We start from the raw sequence: 24,445 nt of genomic DNA on the forward strand, positions 1-24,445 counted from the left end.
CCTCGTAAGCTGTTGAACAAAGCAGGTCATTTGTCCTGTCGATTCCCTGGGCTCTGGCTGCTGACTGCATCCCGGTGGTGTAACTTCCACGTTAGCATGTTCCTCTGTTACTTCCTGTGAAGTAGTGCTTGGGTCTGGAGGCTTGATGAGATTCAGCTTTGGTTTGTTTTTTTGGCAATATTGTATGGCTGGGTCTTGAACACTAACTCCCGCTTTAATGATATTAAGGAATCATTGTTAATTTTCTAGACATGGTGATGGTATTATGGTTTACGTTTGAGAGATTTATACTGGAAAATCAGTGGATGAAATGGTCAGACGTCTGGGATTTGCTTCATACTAGTAAAGGATGGGGGAAGTAAATAGGGGCATAGATGAAACTCAACTGGCTGTGAGTTAATCGTTGCAGCTGGGAAATGGATACGTGTGGGAGCTTCATTATGCTCTTCTATTTATTTTTTTACACTTTTGAGATTTTGCATAATGTAAAGTTTTTAAAACTATTGTTAATTATCGCAATTAAAATGAATGGGACTTTCTCTAACCATTTATGAGGAATGGTTATAAACCATTCTCAGTAACTGCCAGTTCACATTCACTGCAGTGAAGTGTTAGCCGCTTCCTTTCTACAATTTCTACAGATATCCATTATTTTTCAAATCATGTTTTTAAAATTAAGTTGAACCATCTGAACTTGCTGGGGTTTTGTCGGTAAAAATATCCATATATTGGCAATTTCCTGTGTTTCAGCCTGATGCAGGGAAGTCAGCTAAAAAATTTCGTCTTTTCTACCTGCGTGCATTACTTGTCATGTCTTCTTTCAAAGTCAAGTTTACTAGTTATCAGAACCTATGCTTTTATGCTTGGATTGGATTCCAAGTTTTAAAAAGCTGTTACTCATCATTAAATGGTTGTAGTAAACTGTTACTGTTGTTTTTAAAGAAGTTTCAGAAACAAAGAGAAAAAGTGAAAGAGATAAGCAAGTACATTAAGTCCATCCCCCTCAGGTACAAATTTGGCTTTTTGTCCCTTGTTGTATTCAAGGCGCAAAGACTGGTGTGACCGTACCCAGTGAGGGGAGAGGGATGAGCAAAGGTGCTGTCCAGAGATGGACGGGCCACGTCCTGTCAGGGCTTTTAGAATTCTTGAACAGGAGTGCAATGACCTGACTGCCCTTTCAAAGTGTTATTCTAGCTGTCGTGTGAACATAGGTTGCCGTGGACGCAGAGCATCAGCTAAGTTGTCTACAGTAAGGCAAAGAGGCAGGTTCCGTGGCTCAGGCCAGGTGGCAGCTGTGCACCTGCAGAGGAGGGACACGCTGCGGGATGTAAAGGGGGCCCACTAGAGGTTTGACTTTCGTGGGGATTAAATAATTACTTGTAAAGTGCCTAGCACATAGAAAGTGCTCAATCATTGGTCTGTTATCGTCGTTAAAATCATGAAAGCAGCCATTTTTTGAGCATGTAATTATATTTCAGGAGCTATTCTGAAGTGTGCCGTGTTTCTTAGCTCATTTAATTCACTCATCATTTTGAGGTGGGTGGTTTATTACCCCCATTTACACAAGAGGGACTCGGACACCACTCCGCCTCCCTTGGAAGGGAGCTTCTGTAAGGTTCCAGTGCACAGTGGCCCATTTCTAAAAGCCCATCTTACTCTACGTTATCAGCCAAGGAGCTAACGCCCTTAACTAAAGTTAATGATCCCCCAAATGTAGCACTGGTCTTCCTGAAAGCACTAGTTTCCAAACAGAAATAAAATGTGTGGCGTCTGATGCAGCTTTGAGTCAGCATGCTCCCTAACTTAGCAGCATCCTCTGGGCGTAAGTTTGCAAAGTTGGACAGAATTCAGCTGTGGTCATCATTTCAACAATGGAGCTAATTTAAGCTTATTTCTGCAGTACTGGGAAAGTTATTATGAAATAAAAGTGCACATATTGGGAGAAAAGACAATGTAAATCACTTAGCATCAGTTGCTGCTGAGTTCAGCCACAACTAGGGGAATCAAAATAAGTGGCACTCATAATAGCCCAGAAATGTTTTTAAAGTTTTGCGTTAGGGAGAACTCTTCAGGAGGTGGTTTTCCGGTCCCTGGCATTGGGTCAAGCAGAGACTGCAGGCAGCAAGGCAGATAAACTTTTTAAAATTCCCACCTACTATAAATCATCTTTTCAGAGAACTGTGAACGTGGACAGCTTGAGAACTTCTGATTCGTAGGAAGTCCCTGTCCAGAGTCCAGCTTCTTTCGTGGTTATCAGAGCATTCGTACCAGAACTAATCAGAGTTCCCTTGGTTTTCCCATTTGTACCAGCTGTGAGTGCCTCCTTTCCGCGGATGTGGCCTGCCTTTTTCCGATGACCTCTCATCCTATCTCACTTCCTGCCCCTTTTGTTTTTAGCAGTCGTCCCCTTCCAGTGGTAGCGTGTTTGGGCCTGGAAACACTGGAAGAGGGGGAGGTTTCTTCAGTGGCCTTGGAGGGAAACCCAGCCAGGATGCGGCCAACAAAAACCCATTCAGCTCGGCCAGCGGAGGCTTTGGACCTACAGCCACCTCAAGTAAGTTGAGAAAGAGTTTTCCCAGTCCCTCAGTCCCCTGATGCAATTGTCATCTTGTTGGTGTTATCAAAGCTTCAGTGAAAAATGAAGAAAGGAAAGAAAAGGTCTGGAAGGCCCACTTAAAACATCTTCCCCAAAGCAGTGTGATCTGTTTTGGTTTTGTTTTTTATTTTTGGGTTTTTAATGAGATGTCCTATATAATCATGAAAAGACATCAGAGCTGCAGGGAGAGAATCTGAGTATGAACTGCTCCCTTCTCTCCCAAGGCCCAAATTGCTCTGTTTCTTAGCATTGAAATGACTTGAAATGAATGCAAGCAGACAAGCAGAAATGAGAGCAGCAGAACAAGCTGGCTGTGCTTGGAGAAGGAGCATCTGGACTTTCATTTGTGTAGTACTCTCTTTGAATTTGCTTTAAAATTCAGCTGCTATAGAGAAATGTCACCCAAAAGTTGAAGCCTTCATTATTTCTCATCTTTTACATTTTTGTCTTATTTTCAAATGAAGCTGTATCTTTCTGCAGGCAGTTTCTTCTCCAGCTAATTTTTAAAATTCTTTGTGTGATCTGTTATTCGTGGTTTGAAATGAAAGAAAATTGTTTGTTTAAATCTTTTTAAAAAATATCCTGCTGCTGATGGAGGCTGAGATGGGAAGTTGGGAAGCTGTTTGTCATCTTCGTCTTAGCTTCTCATTTGATACGCTGTCCATGCAGCTTTGCCCATCCATTGTGCCTAACAAGATCTCAATGAATCAAGAGCTAACGTTCTATGGACAGGACGGATATCTCCTTAATATTAAGGCCCATGGGGTTAAAAGCAAAGCTCTCTGGGCTGAGCTTCCCTTCTGGGTTCACACAGCAGGTATTTTGATGTCACTGTTCCTCTAGTAAAATATAAGGAAAGATTACAGTCAATAGACACATACCTCTTAACTTGTGAAATTTTATAATCAGACATTTGTGTTCTTTAGCTTTCAATGTGCCAGGAGGAATTTAGGATCCTAGACTGAAAGGATCTTAGAAATCGAGTCTAGCAGTTTTCAAAAACTGTTTCTGCAGATGAACTCTCAAACAGAATCTTGATATGTAAAACAGATAAAAATAGGTCACTTGGAAGCAAGGGTCAGGAACCAGAGTTACACCTGGGTGGTTTCCCCATCTTTTCCCCAGCTCTCAACACAGAACCGCAGGGCTGCACAGCACGTACTTTGAAAACATGATCCTTGTGTAGCACTCTCCATTTTCCAATAAGGAAACAAGCCCAAGATGGTTAGGTGATTGTTTTTTTGTTTTGTTTCATTCACAAAACCAGAGAGTGGCAGATCTAGAACTCAGCTAGATCATACATAATGTGCCAAACACAGCATCTGGCGCTTGCTAGTTAGAAATATGGGTTTATCCCATAGGTAACTTATCATCTGCAAGATTGTGTTACTAGCCTATTGTTAAAACTTAGGTGTGTACCCTTGTAAAAATTCCTTTTTTCCTGCCTAATTTCCTCTCTAGTGTCATGGCTCTCACCTGTCAAAGAATTGCCTTCTCTCAGTGGTGGGCTGGAGCTGGCTTGCACTGGCTCACAAGAGCCAGCTGTGCACATCTCTCCCCAGCTCCACAGTCAGTGACATCAGGAAGTATTGATTCACACCATGGAGATTGGACAGTGCTACAAATCAGAACCCTCCCTCCCGCCCCCCAGCCTCTTGTTCACTGGCACACTATTGTTTCTAATTCTTTACTTCTGGTTTAAAATAAACACGTGTCTATCTTGATACCAGACGCCTTCTGGTCTTCATCTCCTAAAGGCTGGCTATTGGAAACTAGCAGTTTACTTTTATGCTGAAGGGATGTTTAAGTGAATTTGAAAGGGTACAGGAAAGGCTTAACATTATTTTGTTTTTGAAAACTAAATTATGATTTGATAGTGAAAGAGACAGGATTCTCTGTATCCCCAGGGATTAAGTGCCGGATAGGAGAAAGGAACAATGGAGAAGGAGCCAGAAGTCATCTGGGGAGGGCATTGTCCTTGCCACAGGACTGAGAATGCTTTCTGCAAACCACCAGGGACAGCCTCTTTCTCCGTGGGTGACTCTGCAACATTTGATACTTGCCAGCGCCACTTCTCTCCCGGATTGTGTGGGTCAGCTCTCCTGGTTCTCTTCCTGCCTCGCAAACAGTTCGTTCCTCTCTCCTTTTCTTCTCTTTTCTCTGTCACTGTGGGGTGTGTTCCCCATCGTCACCTGGGTTATCACAGTGGTCTCCAAACTCCCCTCCCTGCCTCCAGTCTCCTCTACTGTGGGCTGAAAATCCATAAAATTGAGTGTCTAAGACTCCACTTTGATTTTGCCACTGTCCCTATGCAAAACCCTTTGGCAGCTTCCTAGTAACTATACGATAAAGTCAAAACCAACTCCTTAGGCTGAAATTCAGGGCCCTCTGTGAGCTGGCCCCAGCGTCCTTTTTTGACTTTGACTCAACACCCCCAACACATTCCCTCTATTTTGGCCAGTATGTCTGCTTGCTGTCCTTCACACCAAGCACACACCTCTCACTTCTCCCTGCTTCTGTGCCAGGGTCCCACGCTCCCTCCACTCCACTCATCTGAACTGAGCCTTCCTGTAAGGGCGAACGAAGGGTCACACAGGCCCTCAGTGCTCTCTCTTCTCTGGAATCCTACAGCCCTTGTATTCCATTCCTTCACAGGACATCAGGCAGAAGCGACCTAGCCTTTATTGATCACCTCTTGTGTGCCAGGTGCCCCATGTGTGTGGTCCAATTACTTCTTACAACGGTGATTTTAGATGTGGCCGTCCCCGTTTTACCAATGAGGAAATAGGTTCAGAGAAGGGATGTGGACTTAGGGAAGTAGCAGCCGTTGACTGGCGTCGCCAGAGGTTGATCTGAGAATGTTTCCTGGGCTCTGAGCCACCGTGTTGCCTCCTGAGATCTTCTAGCCTCACGTAATGGAACTCCCAGGTGTGCCTTGTTTGACTGCCCTTGTGCTCGTTCCACACGGCATTGAACACGCTCCCTTGCAGATAGGTATCTGAGCAGATATTGAGCAACCAGCAGTTCCCTTTGTGACATTTAGGCCCCAGACTGCCTGGTCCGGAAGCTGCCCTCTTTAGCCCCGAGAAGTAGTTGGAACTGTGCAGTGACCAAGACGGACAAGCTAGGAGCACTGTTGCTTGGAGTTGGCTTGCGCTCTGTCCACAAGCTCACGCTTTGTAAAGACTTCTTCTCTCTGGCTTCCCCAGAGACTCTACCAAAGATACACTTTTAACCCCTGGGCTCATTTAAAATTCAGCACCCCTGTGACTTGTTACCTGCAAGGACCTACTGCCTCCTGAGTCTTATTCTGAGGCCACTGGTTAGAACCATTCTCAGCACATTCTTTCTGTTCAGAGGTCTGAAAGACTTACTCGTGTGAGGATGAAAAAGCCACTTGATCAAAGGGCCTGCAACTGTTCTTTAAGAAAATGTCTTGGAAAGTGTCCTGGATGAGAGCTTCTTGAGAACCCCCTTCTCAGTGCATATTGAATTCTTGTTTAGTGACTTTAGACCTGCAGAATGACATGGGACCTGGTCTTGGTGATATTATTTATATCAAATTTATATCAAGTATAATTTGATTTAAATTGAGTCAGACCTTGATCAATACTTTCGCTAGTATTTTTGCCGAATAAAAGATCAGCGAAGATCCTTGTTGTGCCAGCAGCATGGGAGCCCCAAGCGGATGCCAGTTTCCCCTGTACTTGTCACCCCCCAAAGTGGAAGTCATCTGGTGGCTCTGCAGAGAAAAGTATTCTCACTGGTTTGTTCCCAAGTGAAAAAGAATCTTCTACAATGAAATATTCTCCAACAACCAAGATATTCTCTTATTTACCATATTTTCAAGAGCTAGAGACTTATTTTGGAACCATTAGGAGAGAACAGAGAAACACATTGTTGACCATGGAAATGGAAAGAACAGACATCATTTCATGCCACTTTGTTTCAGAGCAGCTTAAATAAATCCTAAAATATTTCAACATGCAGCCTTCCTTTTGAGACTGCAAATGACAGCTCTTACAACTTGAATGGTTTAATTCTTGTGATCTTTGCAGAGTGAAAAGGATTTCATTTCTACAGCTGACCTACTCTGTGTTTTGTTACATTGAACCTGATTGGGGTATGGCAGGAGGAAGAGTTAAAGACAGAGAGGGGCAGTTACATTTCCTGAGGGTCTGCCCTGTGCCTGACTGGGTGTTCCATATACGTTATCTCATTTGATCTTCACAGCAGCCTTACATGGTCACAACTGCTGTCCCCATTTCAGGATGAGAAAGTAGGAACATAGGAAGTTCTTGCCCAACTTGATAGTTATTAGGTATTCTAAGTCAGGTCTGACTGTAAAACTCATGCTTGTTCCACTATAATAATGCTATGAACATCTTAAAGACAGAAGATTCTTAAAGATAATGGATAAAGAAGCCCAAAGACTTCTAAATGTTCTCTGACGTCTCAGGAATTTAAGTCTCCCAATATTGTCCCAGTAGAATCATTTCCCCTCGGTACTTTGAATTTCTCCAGGAGGAGATCTGATCCCTAATCTTGTGCTTGGGTTTGAGTGCTATTTGGAATTTTGCATTGCTAGCACCAACAAAGTCCGAAAATTGCAGTCCTCTGTTCTTGAAATTCCAAGGAGCCTGTTTTTGTCTCCAGTGGCAAATGCACTGCTATTGGAGGAGCCAGATGTAACCTCCAGCTGGCTCTTGAAGGGAAAGATCAGACTGTTCAAGAGGACATTTTGTAGATTCCAGCAGGGGATAAATAATCCTATGGTACTGTCTGTGAGGATAATGGAAAGGAACTTCTAAATCGCTCCCACTGTCAGTGCCTGACACACTCATAGCCAAGCTCTCAGACTGTCAGCAGTAGTTTTCCAGAGCAGGTGACCATATGGTAGTCCGAGGCCCTGTGCCTAGACAGTCGAGGTGATTGTGCCCCTGAGATGAGGCTCCTTACTTCCTAGACTGTAGACCAAGAGCGTTCCAGTGAGAAATAGCAGCAGTTGTGTCTCACGCTGGGGTGGGATTGGTGCAGAGGGAGATGAAAGACTTTGGGATTGACAGGTTAGGGGTGGACCACCTCTTGAAACAGCTCCACTTGGAGAGAGATAGTCATCCCCTTTCCACTGCTCTCCTTTCTGTCACCTTCACACAAGCACCTGATTAGCTTGTACAGCCTTGTACCGATGTCTGTACTTCTCACTTGGTGACACAGAGTCAACTCTCCATTACCCACCCAGAGCATATCATTTCAGCCTCCTATTAATGCCTGTGTCTTTGGGCATCGACCCCATTTCAGGATAGCTTTTCCCTGCCTTATTGTGGGTGCAAACTCATTTTACTGAAATACCCATCCGTATGTGGTAGGGAAATGTGAGTGGTCCCCCCTCCAAAAAAAATGTAAAAGAAAAATTGCTGATCCATAGTATACTATCGGCGTTCTCCGAGGGATTGCCTCTGTGTATGCGACTTTGGCTGTTTATATATTGCCTGTCAGATTTGCATTTCTTGTAACAAACAAAAAACTTCTCACCCGTCTTGGTTTGTAGAAGTTCCCTTGTTTCCTTTAATTCCTGGAGCCGATTCAGTGCGTAGTTGAGGGAGTGACCCGTTAGATAAGTATCTAGAAGGTCAAGGGCTTAATTGCACCTCTTAGAAAGAGGAAGTAAGACTGGAAATCTTGCTGGCCTCTTTATGTTCTTGAGAACATCCCTAGCTCCCATCAGATCAGAGGTAGGAGCAGCATGGGTTTTCTCGTGTCATCTGCCATTCTCTGAGCAGACCAGGCAACAGCAAGCATGCCCAACTGGACTATAACAGCAGAATGCTGGAAGCCATTATGCTTAGTTTGGATTTACTCTAACTTTATTTTCTCTGGTTTGACAAAATTTGAAGTTGGTCTGCACCTGCATGTGAGGAGATTGATGAAAACAAGCCTTAGTCTTCAGGAGAAAATTGTCTCCTGTGAAGCTGCCGTATCAGTCCTCTGTCGGTGGATAGGTCTGCTGGGGGAGCACAGATGAGTTTCTGCAAAGGAGCCTTGTCATTGGCGCCTGTTGCTGCCTCTTGATTTTGTGCCTGTAGGATCGTCCCAGGAAATCCTGAGCCTGGGTACCAAAATGATTAAGAGCTTGTCATCAAGATGCATGCACATCAGAGAAGGTATCCATTTCTCTACAGCTCTCTTCCCTTGGATCCTAGATTTCTTTGTCACTCCCTTCTCCTGAAACAGCCAGCTGAGGTTTCATCCTTCTCTGTTCTAAGAGGTAAATAAGAACACTTTCTCCCTCTGGTCTCCCTCACACCTGTTTTTCATCTCTTCAGATACCTCTAACCTATTCGGAAACAGTGGGGCCAAGACCTTTGGTGGATTTGCCAGCTCATCATTTGGAGAGCAGAAACCTGCTGGCACTTTCAGCTCTGGAGGAGGAAGTGTGGCATCCCAAGGCTTTGGGTTTTCCACTCAGAATAAAACAGGTACCACTATCCTTACAAGCTGTGGTTCTTTTTATACGTGTATTTACATCTGCATAGATCTGAGAGGAGATCTCTCTAGGGTGGTTCCCAAGGGAGTAGGATGGCGTATGGGTGAAGTGCTTTTTCCCCCAATTTATTTGTATATTCACTGAGCATCTGCTGTGTTCCTAACACTGTTCTAGATCTCCTGAGACGTGTTGGAAAGCACAGAATGCATGCAGTGCAGCCTTTAAGAGAACTTAGAGTCTTCCTAGAGAAGAAAACATTGTAAATATTTATCAGTTGCAGAACAACCAAAGTAAGGGAATACAAAAGAAAGTGATAACTGAAATGTAAACAAGAAAGCATCCTGAGTCACAGACTTGCTTGGGTACCCATTACTGTCATAGGCAGACAGATTATCTGTTTAATTTTTTATGTCTATATCATTTTGCCCTTTTTCACAAATCACATTTTGAGTATAGCATACACAAATATATTACATGTACATATGCAGTATCCACATATCATAAGTATACTGCTCAGTTAATTTTCACAGTTGGAATATACCCATATAATCAAGAATAAATAGCTTACCAGCACTATTTTTTATCCCAGCATTACTTTTAAAGTATACATCTATAAGCTGTGTGACTTTTTTTTTCTTTTTAAAGATTGGCACCTGAGCCATCAACTGTTGCCAATCTTCTTTTTTTTTTTTTAATTGCTTTCTCTCCCCAAATTCCCCCAAGTACATAGTTATATATTTTTTTAGTTGTGGGTCCTTCTAGTTGTGATATGTGGGACACTGCCTCAGCACGCCTTGGTGAGCAGTGCCATGTCCCCGCCCAGGATCCAAACCAGTGAAACCCTGGGCCTCCAAAGCGGAACGCACAAACTTAACCACTCGGCCATGGGGCTGGCCCCTGTGTGACTTTTTATAATTGTCTATTACATTTATAATTAAAAATTTTAAAGAACAATATATGCTTAGGTAGAAAAACATACTTCATTTCTGTCAACTGCCTCTCTGTCCTATTTCTGTCTCTGAGATGTGCGGAGAGTCTGCACTGCTACCCCTGTTGTGTGGAAAATTGTGTGAAAAGTTTTTTTTTAAGCCAGGGGGCAGGGAGGAGGGTGTTTGCTGAGCAAGCAGATTTTTGAAGCAAAGTCCCATGAGTAAGCAGGCAGGATGCTTCTCCCTGCTGTGGAGTCAGGGCAGACTTGGCAGTTAGGCAGCTTCCAGCGGAAGGAGCCCACCTGAGGACCAGATCAGGCGTGGCTCTGATTTAGGACTGCCTCATGTTAGTACCTAGAATTCTGCCTTTTGGAGCCTAAATTGCAGTGGTTTCCAAAAGCACTGCGCACCTTCCCTCAGACCTGTGACTTGGCTGGGTTAGTCTTTGGATAGTTCTGGATACTCTTTTCCTGGAAGTTAAAATGGACTAGAAATGAGCGTTGCAGCTTTATTTTGGCCCCACCCTTCCTTGCAGTGACTGATTTAAAAAGGAAAAGGCTACAGGGTTCTTGATCCTGGTTAAATCTTACTAAGAAATTTTAGTTCATTAATCATCAAGACTATTTATTTTTTTTTTGAGGAAGATTAGCCCTGAGCCTAACTACTGCCAATCCTCCTCTTTTTGCTAAGGAAGACTGGCCCTGAGCTAACATCTGTGCCCATCTTCCTCTTTTATACGTGGGACGCCTACCACAGCATGGCTTTTTGCCAAGTGGTGCCATGTCCGCACCCGGGATCCGAACTGGTGAACCCTGGGCCGCCGAGAAGCGGAACGTGTGAACTTAACCACTGCGCCACTGGGCTGGTCCCAAGACAATATATTTTTTAAGGAACCTGATGATGTCTTCTTTGACTCGTGTGTTTTCTTATGTGTTATTCCTTCTCCTGGGATCAGCCTCCAGTTGATGTGAGAATCCAACGCTCTCATTTTTGTCTTAGAGAAAATATATCCTCCCGCCTTTCAGAATATCTTTCCTATTTGCCTGTTGGCCCCATGAAGCCACCTAGACTGAGGACTCTAACAGAGAAAGCTGCCTGTCAAATACATGAGATGGATGAACCAGTAACCAGAAAGGGGAAAGTGAGGGTGCAGGAAAGACTGCTCTCCCCGTGCTCTCCTCTGCTGCGGCGCTTGTGTCCGCTCTCGAAGAGCTCCTTCCGCAGAAGGAGGAGCCCCGAGTGTGGAGCGCAAGGCAAAGCTGCTTTACACAGAGAGCTTCCTTCCTGCCGAGGCAGTGCAAGTGCCTGAGGCGTCAGGAGTAGCACTGTTTGCTGTAAGAGGGATGGATTTTAGATTGATGGTGTGAATGAGTGTGAAAAACTTCAAGTGTCCATCCTCCCTTCAATACAGTTGCGTTAGAAAATAATACTGCTGCAGATGATTTGGGGTGGGACAGACTAAAAATGACCCTGCTGCTGTCCCCAGTCCATTGTGTTCACCCCGCTGCCCTGTTGGTGGAATTGCTGGACTTAGCGGCAGTGGAGGGAGGCAGCATGACACATGATGGTTGGGTGACAGGCGCTCTTTTGAGTCGCTCAGGCCTTGTTCCAGGCCCAGCTCAACCACTTACCAGCTGGCTAAACTCAGACAAGCAATGGATCCGCCAAGCCTCAGTTTCCTCACCTGTGAAGTGGGGTCCCAGGTTTATTGGGGGATTCAAGCAAACTGCTCTGCGGCACCTGGCACCACACCTGGCATGTAGAGGGCCCTCAGTAAATGAGATATTTTATTATCATTCATTATTAGTAAGTTTCTGTTTCTTCTGGAGAAGAAAATCATGAGAAGATGGCATCTGATAAAGTCGAACCCCTCCTAGCATCAGGAGTAAGTTGCCTATCTCCAAAAATAAGACCAGAGTGACCATTCTCTTCCTATTTCATTTAGCTGTGACCCAGGTGTATTGTTTGTGGCATTGTGTGTGTGTAAGTGTCTGTGTGCGTGTTTAATCTGCTCCCCTCCTCTGTCCGGTTTACCTTCTGTATCGTTGTGACTTCTCATTTTTCACTCACCTTCCACCAAGAAGTCTGAATAATATTGAGTGCTAGATAAAGCCCCGTGTATCTAGGAAGAAAGTGTAACTAGATCTGTGAGCAGTCTTGAATAATTCAGCTGCAAGGGTTTTTTAGCACTTTTTTTTTTCCAGTCTGTTATATTTGTAACCAGTCTCCGTTATCATGGCTTGGAATTTCACTCAAGGTTTTAAAATACAGAATGTTAACCCAAACATGAGCCTTAGCAAAAACTATCTTCTCACTTGTGCAACCACTACTAAGGGTAAACAAGCAAATAATTGAATCACAGAATAACAGTTAACTAACGAGTTTAGCTGACAGCTTTTCATACCCAGTATTTGATCTTTCCTGATTCAGGTGGCAGAAGCTTATGGTGGGCTTATGCCTGTAATAAGGAGGCCTGATTGATCCTGCTACAGCGGGACTCACTTTCTCAAAGGGGCGAGAATAACATCCCTGTCTCCTTAGGCTGATTGCCTCCTTGCTTGCCCCTAGGCCGCCATCATTCCCTTTAGCATGTAGCTCGGAGGCCAATACTCATTTTAACAAATACTCCCCTTTAGAGCACATTTCTTGTACCATTTTATTCCCTTCCATTCAACAGACACTCCCTGAGGGTCTCTGCTGATGGCCTAGATGATTTAAGGAGTATCTTGGGGGCTGGGAACCCTCCTCAGGAGCAGAAGGGATAGTCAGGGAAGGATGGTCCCTTTTTCTGCCTGAGGGGCATCTCCAGTCCGAGGAGGCTGCCCCGGCACATGTAACCCTTTTCCGTGCATCCCCCACACGCGTGCAGCCCCGCCAGCCCGTGTGCCTGAGCAGCTGTGCTGGGGCCTGCAGAGGGCTCCTAGACTCCGCTGGCTCTCCTCACAGCTGAGTGGGTGCTTTATCACACTTACACAGCAGCCTTCCTCCAGAGAAGACATTCAGCCTGCTTCTTTATTGAGGAGTAATTCCTGACTGCGCAGAGAAAGCGTTTTTTTAAAAAATTTCTGTACAAAGAGAGAGAGACCAGTGAGAGATGTGAGAGCCATTAGGCTTTAAATAAATAAAAAGCCCCTGGCTGAGTGCCAGTGCCAGGCGTCTCTCTGTGCCTCCTGTCGCCCAGGTCACAGGTTCTCCCCGAGAGGGACTTTGGGCCTCTAATTTGATCATGTGGGTTTCCATGAAGCTGGATGCCTTGCCTGGTGGTGATGAGTAATCAGATCTGTCATCTGGGCAGCTGAGTAGGGATCGGAGTTTTTGGGAACCATTTTTCAATGAGGAGTCTCACAGCTGCCAGAGGGGCTGGGAAGGGACCTGAAACGACCACGTTGCTTCTTGGTGGCCGTCTCATTTCACGAGATTGAGAGCTGATGAGTTCCGCGTGCCTCTGGGAGGCACTGGGCATCTCGCAGACAAACATGGGGGCTGCTGGGTTCTTCAAATTCCAAGGAGCTCTCCCGAGTGGAGCCCGGACTCCTCTACTGGAAACAGATGGAGGGGGGCGACTTGGTCTTTGGTTTTAATAATTATTGTGCTGATGGAAGGGTTGTTGCCCTTTGTTATAGTTCTTTGTATTTGAATTTCTAACATATTTTTCTTTTTTCCTTCCTCTTTTGATTTGGTTTCTCACTGCTCATTGTCTTCTCTTCCTGTCTCCTTTCTTTCTCCCTATTTCTGTTTGTTTGCCTCTGTTTTGCTCAGGTGGCTTCGGTGCTGCTCCAGTGTTTGGCAGCCCTCCTACTTTTGGGGGATCCCCTGGGTTTGGAGGGGTGCCAGCATTCGGTTCAGCCCCAGCCTTTACAAGCCCTCTGGGCTCGACGGGAGGCAAAGTGTTCGGAGAGGGCACTGCGGCTGCCAGCGCAGGAGGATTCGGGTAAGCTCCCCGGGGAGGGACCTCAGGAACCCCACAAGCTCACACCAGCCACAGGTGCTGAGGCCTGCTACTCTTGTTGTGAAGGGAAAGTTCCCTGCTCTTGACTCACCTGAAGGCCCCTCCCTCGAGATCAGCAAACAGGTCACTCCAGGTTCCTGTTCTCTCTAGGGGAGGGCCCATTTCTTCCAAGCCAGACTCCTTGGAGTGCATGAAGAGACGTGAGCTGTGTTGCTGTGCCCTGATATATAGAGTACTGATTGGCAGCCCCCGTTCTCCTGATGGAGCTGAGCGATTGGTTAAAGGAAGGAAAAGAGTCCTGCCATGGCTACTTTACAGCCAAGCTTGTCCCTTGTGTGGTAACATCTGTTAGGAAGTTCTGAATGGACAGTTTTCACCAGGTTCTTTCCTCTTGGGATTGTTGTGCACTAGACCCATTGTCCTTGAGTGACAACTCCTTGTGTCCCCTGCTCCACTCCAGACCCCCAGAGTGGGTATTCAGTCCGCTTTGTTCAGCTTCTGTCCTAGGCACTAACCACCTCCTGCACTTACAAGAGTCTCCATCACTGCTCGGCTTTCACAGCTGCTCTGAGTGCCTTGTGCGCATCGTCACTTGAGATTGCCCTGTTAGGGATTTGCTTTTAATGGCCCCAGAAATTGAGTCTGGTTGCCAGAAAAACTCCAAGGAGAAAATAACCTTCACCACACCACAAAGTGGCGGTAAAATAATGTGGTGATGAGCACAGAGTGTCTGGACAAAGGCAGTGTTGGTGTCTGAAATTATCGTCTGGTAGACCCCTGGCACTCGGCACTGGCTCGGGAGGCAGAAAGCTAAAGATTGGGGAAGGCAGGCTTTGTTTTTGGGAATTGTCAAGGTAGCTGGGATGAGTCTTGGTGAAGTGATACCATCTTGCTCTTGAAAATAAACTTAAGTAGCTTCTTATTCATACCCTTTCCCCTCCATGAAAGGAGCTCGTGCAGAAATACTAGCAAATTTCAAAGAAAGTGAGCAAGTTGATGTATTGCTTCTTAGATTTCATGTAGAGACTAATGGCTCTTTTAAGTTTCCCCCAGGAAACCCCAAGAAGTAAACTTAAGGAAAGCTTTTACAGGAGAATTGGGACTGACTGGAACCGGTATTCTTGGCTGGTTTTGGTGGATGCTGTTCTCTCCAGTGACCACCTGGCCCAAAACACTACAGAGTTGGTAGAAGGGTTTTGGTTGACTGGGAATCTTGAGGTTTTATTTATTTATTTGAAACCAGCTATTTTCTTTGCTGGTAGAAGAGTATCATATTCTGCCTTGGAGGGGCTCTCCCACATAAATCCTGGCTGGCTGGGTAGTTCCATTTTGTTGAACAGGGTAATGAGTACCAGCTCTCATATGAAATCTCCAGAAGAGCCCCTCACCTTTTTTCAAGTCCCTGGTCTCTGACCCCACAGACATCTGAGGAGTTCCCACTGCAGTTTGTGAGAGGCCTGAGGCAGGAGTAGGAAGAGATCAGGACTCTGGGGGCAGAGTACAGTGAAAGCAGGCCCCTGGCTGGCTGTGCATGCAGAGCAAACCTTACCTCATCTTGACGGGTAGGTAGAACCAAGATCCAGAGAGGACCTGAAGATTAAAAAATGGGGGAGGGAGGATTGTCGACAAATAAGAAATGCTGAAATGATGGACGAGAATTGAAGAACTATTGGAGGCAGAAAAGGCAAAAAACGTAGTGCTGCTTAATTTCCAAGTGACCTGGAATTTCCAGGCAGTGGTTGAAAACTAAAACACTGGACAAGTTGGCTTTCATATTGTATTCCTGTTATTTTTCTTCCCAAAGCTGAGATGAAGGTTTGCTCTGGGCTCTGGCCTGTGCTTTCTGAGCGGCTGCTATTTTAAACCGATAAAGCAGGCACGTCACCTCAATTCATGGATGTCGAGCATCCCCAGATTGATGAGGGTGGACTGAGGCTTTCGGCAGCAGCATGGCGGCACAGCCGCGCTAACCGGTCTCGTTTCTCCCTGGAACCCAGGTTTGGGAGCAGCAGCAACACCACCTCGTTTGGCACCCTTGCAAGTCAAAACGCTCCAACTTTTGGATCACTGTCCCAGCAGACTTCTGGGTTTGGAACCCCGAGCGGGGGATTCTCGGGCTTCGGATCAGGCGGAGGAGGTAGGCAGCCAGCCAGTCTCCCCTCTCAGTTCTCTCCTGCCTTGTCCTCAGTAAATGCCCCTCACACCCATGCCAAAGAAAGGAGGGCTTTTCACCTGGTTATTCAGTTTAAGTATTTTAAAAGCTGAAAGTGGTTGAAAGACAAAATGTTCTTTTTAGATTTTAATTAGACTTGTAACATTGTGCCGTTTCTTACCAAATAAAGAAATGACTGACTTGATTTTCTCTCACGATTTGAGAACTCAAAATAATAAGCATCTTACTAGACCTTGGTTTAAAAATCCAAACCAGCAGGCTCAACAAAACAAGATGTGAAGACTTCACAAAATGTTCATTTGTTAACACTCTGCCTCTTCAGACAGTGGAATATATATATGTTCTGTTTTCATCCTTGCAACACACTTATGAGGCACAGAAGTTAGGCAAGTTATTATATTACAAATAAAGACACAGAAACACGAAGGGGCCAATTTGCCCAAAGGGCCAGACGGTGAGTAGCAGAGCCTGGCCTAGAACGCACGTATCTTGCTTCTGTGGCCTCAAGAAGTAGAAGCAACTGGATGGAAAAAGTAGAAAAAGCACGTTTTCCTAATGAAATGGATCTGTGTGGCAGGGTACAGCTCCGTGAGAGGGGCTGTGCCGGAGACCCTCTGCCTGCGCCCAGCGCGGTGCGGAGGGAAGAATCCCAGAGTACTGAGAAGCCGGCCCACCTGCCTACCTGGCCGCAGGCGGGGCTGGAGAGCTTTCCGCAGGCAGGCAAAGGAGGGAAAGAGCTTGGCCTGGACTCCACCCTCGGCTTCCCACTGTCTGTGTGTTATAACTGGACCCTTTTCATCTCTTTCAGGATTCTCCTTTGGACCATCTAACTCGTAAGTATCTGTCTTCAATTTTGAGTCATCAAATACAGATGGGAGAGTGTATGATATGTGAAAATATGGACTACTATTTTTCCTGTCTTTGTACATTTTGTATCCATTTTTCCTGTTTTGAAAGCTTGTCCTGGGAGCATGGGGGTGCCCTGGCAGGTTTGGGTTTTGTGACTTGCTGGTCTCAGCAGGAATATGGCAGGGGGTGGCAGGCCTAGCCCTCTGAGGGCCGTGGTAAGAGAGAATAATGTGCCATCCGACGGGCAAAGGCTGGAGGACAGGACTCAAGAGGCGCTGCTCCTCATTGCCCTGTTGGTGTCCCAGAAGCTTCCTGCTCGCCACTGGGCTCCAGGCCCGTCTCCAGTCTGATGTTTTCATCCTCAGTCTAGTTTCTGCCTAGAATTGCATGACGTTAAGAATTCAGTCCTGGACTTGGAACCCAGGCAGCTGCATGAGCCCCGAAGCCCTTCCTCGGTCGGAGCAGGAGCTGACCCGCCTCTCTCCCGGCGCTTCCTTCCAGGTCTGTCCAGGGCTTTGGTGGCTGGAGAAGCTGAGTGAGTGTCCGTGTGTCTCTCGGTTCCCGTGACCAACTGCACTCTCAGCTCCTCTTCGCTGAGAGTCACTGGAGCAGCCCTTTAAAGTGGATGTTCTCGTTGAAACACACCAGAAAGAAACAGCAGAAACCAAAACTCTGGAGATGCTTGCTTGCTTGTTTTGTTTTGTATTTCGTGTTGGTTGTTTTTTTCCACCCCCTGCTATTAAACTGTTTGATCTGTTTCCATACAGAGCGTATGTAGGTTTTTTCAGGTCACAGCCAAGGAGAGAAGTTTCCTCATTTCTGTGGCTTTGAGAAACCTGCACTGCCTTCCATCAGCCAGCAGTGTATGTCTTCAAGGATGGCAGCAAAAGTAACCTGCATAGGAGATCAGGGGATAAAGGGAGTAGGCAGCAGCTTCTCCCGACGGTCCCCTGGTCTCCTGGACCCAGGGCCCTCCACCCAGAGAAGAGGTGGGACGCTGGCGGCCACCTTCTGGAGGCCATAGTGTGTTCTCTCCCCTTCGTGTCTTTTTTCTGTTGGGTATCAGGAGCCTTGGGGTGCCAACTTCATGGCTGGGTGGAGGGAAGGAAACTCACTCATTCAGGCCTCGCTGAGTTCAGAAAAGACGCAGCATTTCAAGTATAGGCACCTGTGAGGCGAGCATGGCGCAGACCAGTGAGTGCCCCGACGCCTCTGCTGCCCTCGGGACATCCTTGTCAGTGCATCTTCTCGTTTTGGCTCTCGGATGCTGGTGTCCCCAGCTAATTTCTTCTGTTCTGGAGAGGAAGTAGACAGTTGATTGAGAAGACAGCCTTGGTCTCCAGTAGGTGACAGTGACATTGGTAACCAAGCCTGGCCACTGTCTGTTAACCGCAGTGCAGATAACCCTTGGGTGGACCCAGACTACTGCCCAGTACCACCATAGAGCATTTGCTGGGATGGCCTAGAGATCGTAAGTTCAGTCTCACTAACGTGCGTGTAACGCAGTGTCTTTCAGGGCTGGGCCTATTTTATTTCTCAGGCCTGTGACATCCTAGACAGTTGCTGACAAACGAGGACCGCTCGCATCGAAGCAGGTGTAAGAGTTGCTTCTGTTTCAGGTCCGGAGTAGGATAGGGCTTGGGCCTGGGCAGCAGCAGGGAGGGGTGGAAAGGGACGGTTGTTCAGAGTTGGGCGTAGTGGAAAGTTGTATTTTGAAATATTTAAATAAGAGTTTTCCGTGTGATTTAACTTGTCGTCTGATAGCCAGGGTGTGGCTTTGCTGGTTCTGTTAGCTTGTTGGGGAGGATAGACCTCAGTTAGGTGCCCCTGTGCCACACACTGCCCTGCTGGTCCCCACTCTGCCAGCACCTCAGCCTCACCTGGGAGTCCTGTGTGGAGTACAGACTCACCCGGTCCCCCAGATTCTGATTCTGCGGCACTGAAATTGGGCCTGGACGCCCGAGGGCGTGGAGTTCAGTGGTTTCTTGCGCTCATCGGCAGAGGAGCCGCGTAGAGCAGCACTGGCGGGTTTCAGGGCCCGCAGACCAGAATCAGGTCCGCGGCGTCCCTGTGTGACTCACTCTGCTCTCTGTGCAGTTTATGAGAGAAGGGTGAGGGTCTGTTCGTCCTTCTCATTCATTATGGCGTCTGCCTCTTTCAAAGAGCTTGGACTTCAGTCATTTAGTGTGTACCCTTTTTGGTCCTTGTGGAATTGAAGAGCTTGTCTCCACCTGTTCCCACATGTGGCCCCCTGGAGCCTTGGAGCCAAGGATAGTCCTCAAGACATGCACACAGCCAGGCTCGTTCCTCCCACACGTGCTCTCCTTTCTTCATACTCAGGGGTCGTCTTGATACAAAGGACCTCGCACTTTGATGGGAAAGCTCACAGCAGAGGGCCTCCTTTACAGGGAGCATTGTGACGAGGGACAAGAGCAACTTCTGCCTTGACGTGCCATCCTGCCAACCGGCACCCAGACCACGCCAGGCTCCTGTTCTTCTCTCTTCCCTGGAGACTCTTTTTTATAAATAGAAGCTGGTTCAGCCTAAACCCTTGACCCCAAATTCTCTGCATTAATCCTCTGTTGAGGTGACATGTGACATTTCTCCATAAGGCCCTATCAGCTGTGCTTGGCCAGATAACGCCCCCCCACTTGCTGCCGGGGGAATGCACTGCTGGCGCCTGAGCCCCTCTGAGTTCCTTTTTTGGGGTCGATTTCACTGGTAGGTGGCAGGGGTCATCTCAGAGCACAGCCAGCGAGCATCCCCTGAAACCCAAGCTCCCAGGATGTGGTGCTGGGAATGCGCAGTGGCTCCAGCCTGCCCAGCAAGAAGACACGGGGAATAAGCTTTTCCCAAATAGGGGCCGGCAGAGAGCTGGGGTAAGGGTGTGGAGCCTGTGCCAGTGAGAAGGGACCATGACTGCTGAACAGGCCCAGGGGATGCCACACCCAGTGCCTATGGCACCGTCAGCTGCAGTGGGTAGGCTGGCAGTCACAATTGGCTTAAGTTGTGTTTCTGCTTGTGTAGCTCAGGAAAGGCAGGGGAGTAAGTGGGAAGGCGGTTTAATGAGCTAGGTCATGTTTTGCTTGGCTTTTCCAGACATAATTGTTATATATTCATGATTGGTGCTTCAGATGGCAACACAGTGATAGAGGCCACAAATCGGGTTTCTCAGGGACAGGAAGAACCCAAGTAACAAAACAGGCGAGTGTACGAGTCCACTTGCATGCTGATGTGGCTGTGAAGCCCTCTGGTACGTGACTGGTGGTCCCCTCACGCTGTCCTGCCGTCCCCATGAGCAGCCTGGTGCTTGCCTTCAGCTTTGCTCTGTTTCCACCAACCTGCAAAGTTTCTAGGTCAGGTCTTGGGCACTACAGAAAAGGCATGGACCGTGCAGGCTGATGCCAGCCCTGACCCTCACTAGCTCTGTGGCCAGCACGAGGCACTTGGCCTCTTGATGTCCTGAGGGCTTTTCCCTCAGTGGTAAAGTGGAGGGGAGGACAGCGGTGCTGCAGGTGGCTGTGAGGATTCACTGAGGTCACACACATTGAGTACCTGGTGCAAAGTTGGTCCTCACTAAATGGTGGCTCTTCTTACCATGCGGGGTCTTGCCCCACATCCAGGGTAAACAGTTCTAAATAGATGCCCGCTTCTACCTCCTCTGGTTTGGGCTGGAGGCACCTTCCATCTGGCTGTCAGCCCCTTCTCAAACACAGGACCACGGTGGGTGGGGGGGGGGGTCGTCCCTCACTGAAAGGAGTGCTCAGTTTTAATTTGACACTCTGATTCAGCAGAGCTGGGTTGGGCCCTTGAATCAGTTTTTGACAAGCTTCATAGGTGATTCCAATGTAGATGGTCCATGGACCACATTTTGAGAAACGCTTTAAGCACACTAATTATTTTCCCTCTCCGGGAGGATCTGAAAGAGAACGTGACTCCCATGGACATGTTTGTTTGGCCATTAATCCAGGATCAGGGATCTTTCTGGAATTGTCAATGAGAGACGTCAAGTTTACATTTCAGCTGTCGCCTCCTTTCCGTTCAGACAGCTCTGCACGCCTCCTGTGCGAAGTCTCCTGCTGAGCCGATGGGAGGAAATGCCTTCCTGGACCTCAGCAGGCCTCCTGGCGCGCCTCATTCCTCCTGTGTCTGGTCGCCACGTAGTCCTTTCGTGACAAAGTAACATGGAAGGAAGAGCAGTGTCCCCGTGTCCTCCCGAGCTTGGCGCTCTCAGTCTTGTCTTTTTCTCTCGAGTTTCACCAACTCTCAGTTCTCATTCACAGTTTCTCTCGGAACACCTGACCGGTGCTTCTCAGCGTTTACTGGCTCTTACAGTCCTTGTTCTTCTAGGCACCGCCTGCCGGGTGGAAAGCATGGGAGGGTGGATCTCCCACGGGGCTGCCTGGGCTCGGCTCTCCTCACCCCCGTCCTGTTCTGATTTGTCTGTTCCTTCATCACTCTCATGTGGAAAAAAGCAGTTGGACTTATATTGTTGTAGCACCCAAGCTGCTGCTGTTGCCAGAATGTTTCCTATGGAAAGTCAGTGTTCAGCCAGAAGAGAAAGGGTGCTGTGGTCAGATACATTGGGGAAAAGAATGGACACAGCAAAATTTAACAGATCTTTTTATTGAAGGACTCTGAGCCTTTAGTATGCAAATTTGCTTTGTAAATCAGTAAGATGAAATAGCCATTTCCCAAATCTTTTTGACCAAGGAACCTTGCTGCTGGAGCCAAATTCCTTGGAACTCATCCTGGGAACGGCTTCGTTGTTGGTGTCTCTGGACAGAAGCACAGCATACTTCTTGCAAGTTGTGTTTCTCACACGCATTCCTCTCTTGTATTCGATTATAAAAGTAGTGATAATTTATTGAATGCCTGCTGTGTGCCAGGTACTGTCTATCCTAAGTGCTTCCTATTGTGTGGTTGCTCGCTCCCCTTCTGCTGGCTCCAGCCTTGTACTTAGTCATTGGCTGTCTAAACTGTGACTGGCGGGGGGCGCGGGGGGAGCGGCGGAGGCTGAGGCTGTTTAGCCCGTGTTGGTGCATGCCATATGCGGATGGGGGCTTGCTAGCTGCTCTCTGAGGAAGGTGAGCAGACCCTGGAGGAAGCAGCTGGCTGCAGGCCCTTCAGCTGTCTGATCTCCTCCTCTGCCGTCTATCCGGGGTCTGGCTTTGAGGCTTTCCAGAGTCCCAGAGGAGGTCAGGCCACAGACCCTTGAGGCAGCAGTTGCTCCATTGTTCAGCCCCTCTCTGCTTATAAATAGAATCCCGGCCGGCGGTTGCACAGCCCTGGCCGGAGATTCTCCGCATTGTTTTCGGCCCTGGACCGCCAGCTGCAGAGAAGGAGGCTTTGTGCGGGAGGGGGCGGCAGGCAGGAGCCCAGAGCAGCGCAGGGCAGGGCGTCACTCATCTCTCAGTGTCGCGCCTGCACTGTTCCTGCACGACCTGCCCTGCTCTCCCGGCTGGCCTTGGGCTCTGAGCGCGCAGCCGAGGCATTGCTTCCTGACCCTCCCGAGGTTGGGTCTCTCAGCCACCCTTCCGCGTGCAAGGCCAGAGGGGCATCCTGACCGTGGCCCGCAGGTTGCATGTCTGGTCCTCCTCGCTCCCCTGCCTCTCTTCTTGCCTCACTCTCCTCCTTACTCTCCAGTGCCCTCTGCACCTTCTCTCTGCCTCTCCTTGCCCCCTTGGGACTCTTCCAGGCTCCACAGTTCTCGCTCATCCTGCAGGGCTCCGTTTAAAAAATTCCGCTTTCCCCCAACACCTTCCCAGGCTGCCTGGCCTGCTCGGGTTTAGCGGCTCCCCCTCTGGTGTTCTCCTGCCATACTGCACTGCTGTTTTGAGGCATGCATTACAGTCATGATTATCTGCGTAATTGGTCAGTTGATACATTTATCTAGTCTGTCCCCTCCTCCTACCCCCAAACAGTCAGCTTGATGAGGACAGGGCTGTGTCTGCCTTGTTTGTCCTCAGCCCCTGGCAGCACGAGGACAGCAAGAGTCAGGAACTGGAGGATAAATGCCACCACAGAAGGAAGCTAAGACTTGTTCAAAAACCAGACCCCAGCAAGAGGTGACAAGGGATGGCGGCAGGCCTGTTACAGATAGTGCAAGGGCACAGGGCCAGCAGATCACACCAGGGCCACACAGCAAGGTCAGTATCAGAGCCAGGCCCACGGGCCAACCATAGCCCCCCCAGCCATCACTGCAGTGGCCCTCTTTCTCATTGTCCCAGAAAGGCACTAGCTTGGGGCCGGAGCAGCTGTCTGTGGCACACAGGTGATGAAGAGCACAAACTGGCCGCAGAGAGACCTGGGTACGTGGCTTTCTGAGACCTGGCGGCTAGAACAAGTCATGTCATCTGGCCCAAGCTAAAATGGGGCAGATCACACATACCTCACAGTGGGTATGCACAGGGCTTAGGACAGGGCCTGGTGCAGTCACTGGGCATCTCACAAGTGGCTTCCCTGGCTTCATGGAGAGACCCGGGGGCTGCAGCAGCCCGGCCCAAGTAGATGGGCCCTAGTGCCCTCGCCCTAGGCACACACCCAGGGTTTGCCTCCAGTCCCAGAGCTGACGGGCAGCGTTCAGGTCAGGACCAGGACTCCCACAGGAGGGACGAGGCCTCAGCTGAGAGATGCCTTGCTCTCGGTTCCCCCTGGGCCTCATCCTGGCCCAGAAGGGGGCAGGGCTAGCGCCAGGGAAGGGGTCTCCTGCACCCCCCTTCAGTCTGCAGGGTTCTGCGCCTGCGGGCGACAACAGCCAGGTGCGTGGCTCGCACCCTCCCAGAGCACCTCTCTGGCCCCACCCCTTGCTGATCTTACCACCCCAGAGCCCTGCAGCTGGCCGGAGGGAGCCGAGGGCAGGAAGGGCTGGCATGCTGAATTTTGAGTCACTGGCTGCAGCCGACAGAAGGGGCTGTGTGAGCTGAGGGATCAGCTTGATTGTCACCAGCCAACATTTTTGGAAGCATTTAGAATTCTCAAGTCTTAGGATGTTTGCTTTCAAATCACTTTCATTCTCTATGTTTTAGGGAACAAAGATTTACCCCAGTGTAAGGAAGTGAAACTGCTGTAATTATGTCACAAGGTTCTACATACGGTGCTTTGACATGCAGCCTGAGTGCCCCCGCCCAGGGCCCGGGGTAGCCGAGCTCCTCTGCTTATCAAGGAGCAGCAGTTGCTCTGAGCTGAATTCAGGCCTGGATTCTCAGCCTCACCTGGGGCTTCGGGCATCTGACCTGGCTGACTCCTGACTCTTGTCTGTACGGCCTTTTTTTTTTTTTCATTTTGAGCCGTTCTGGAAACAGGAATAAACATCATCTCTGAGACTTTCAAGCCAAGGGGTGCTCAGACTCTGCCGTGTGGTTGTCAGCGTCACAGACACTGGGACCAGTGGTCATCCAGAAGCATTCCTTGACGTGCCGTACATCTGTGTGCGGCTCCCCTGCCCATCGACCGTCAGCAC

The 24,445-nt window shown here is 48.2% G+C and overlaps 1 protein-coding gene across 4 annotated transcripts in view; it reads left to right on the forward strand.

Moving 5' to 3' along the window:
• The window catches only part of NUP214 (nucleoporin 214), a 97,671-nt gene extending 79,924 nt beyond the window's left edge, over positions 1-17,747 (forward strand). For 3 of the 4 annotated variants that reach the window (XM_046667207.1, XM_046667233.1, XM_046667216.1), the window contains exons 31-36: positions 2,398-2,554; positions 8,923-9,075; positions 13,772-13,943; positions 15,959-16,098; positions 16,943-16,967; positions 17,485-17,747. In XM_046667207.1, coding sequence (XP_046523163.1) covers positions 2,398-2,554; positions 8,923-9,075; positions 13,772-13,943; positions 15,959-16,098; positions 16,943-16,967; positions 17,485-17,518 — 681 coding nt within the window. In that variant the 3' untranslated portion in view covers positions 17,519-17,747. The remainder of the gene's footprint in view (positions 1-2,397; positions 2,555-8,922; positions 9,076-13,771; positions 13,944-15,958; positions 16,099-16,942; positions 16,968-17,484) is intronic. The other variant, XM_046667225.1, reaches the window with a different exon arrangement.
• Positions 17,748-24,445: the final 6,698 nt, after the last annotated feature.

Source organism: Equus quagga, chromosome 1 (assembly GCF_021613505.1).
Source record: "Equus quagga isolate Etosha38 chromosome 1, UCLA_HA_Equagga_1.0, whole genome shotgun sequence".
Taxonomy (NCBI): domain Eukaryota; kingdom Metazoa; phylum Chordata; class Mammalia; order Perissodactyla; family Equidae; genus Equus; species Equus quagga.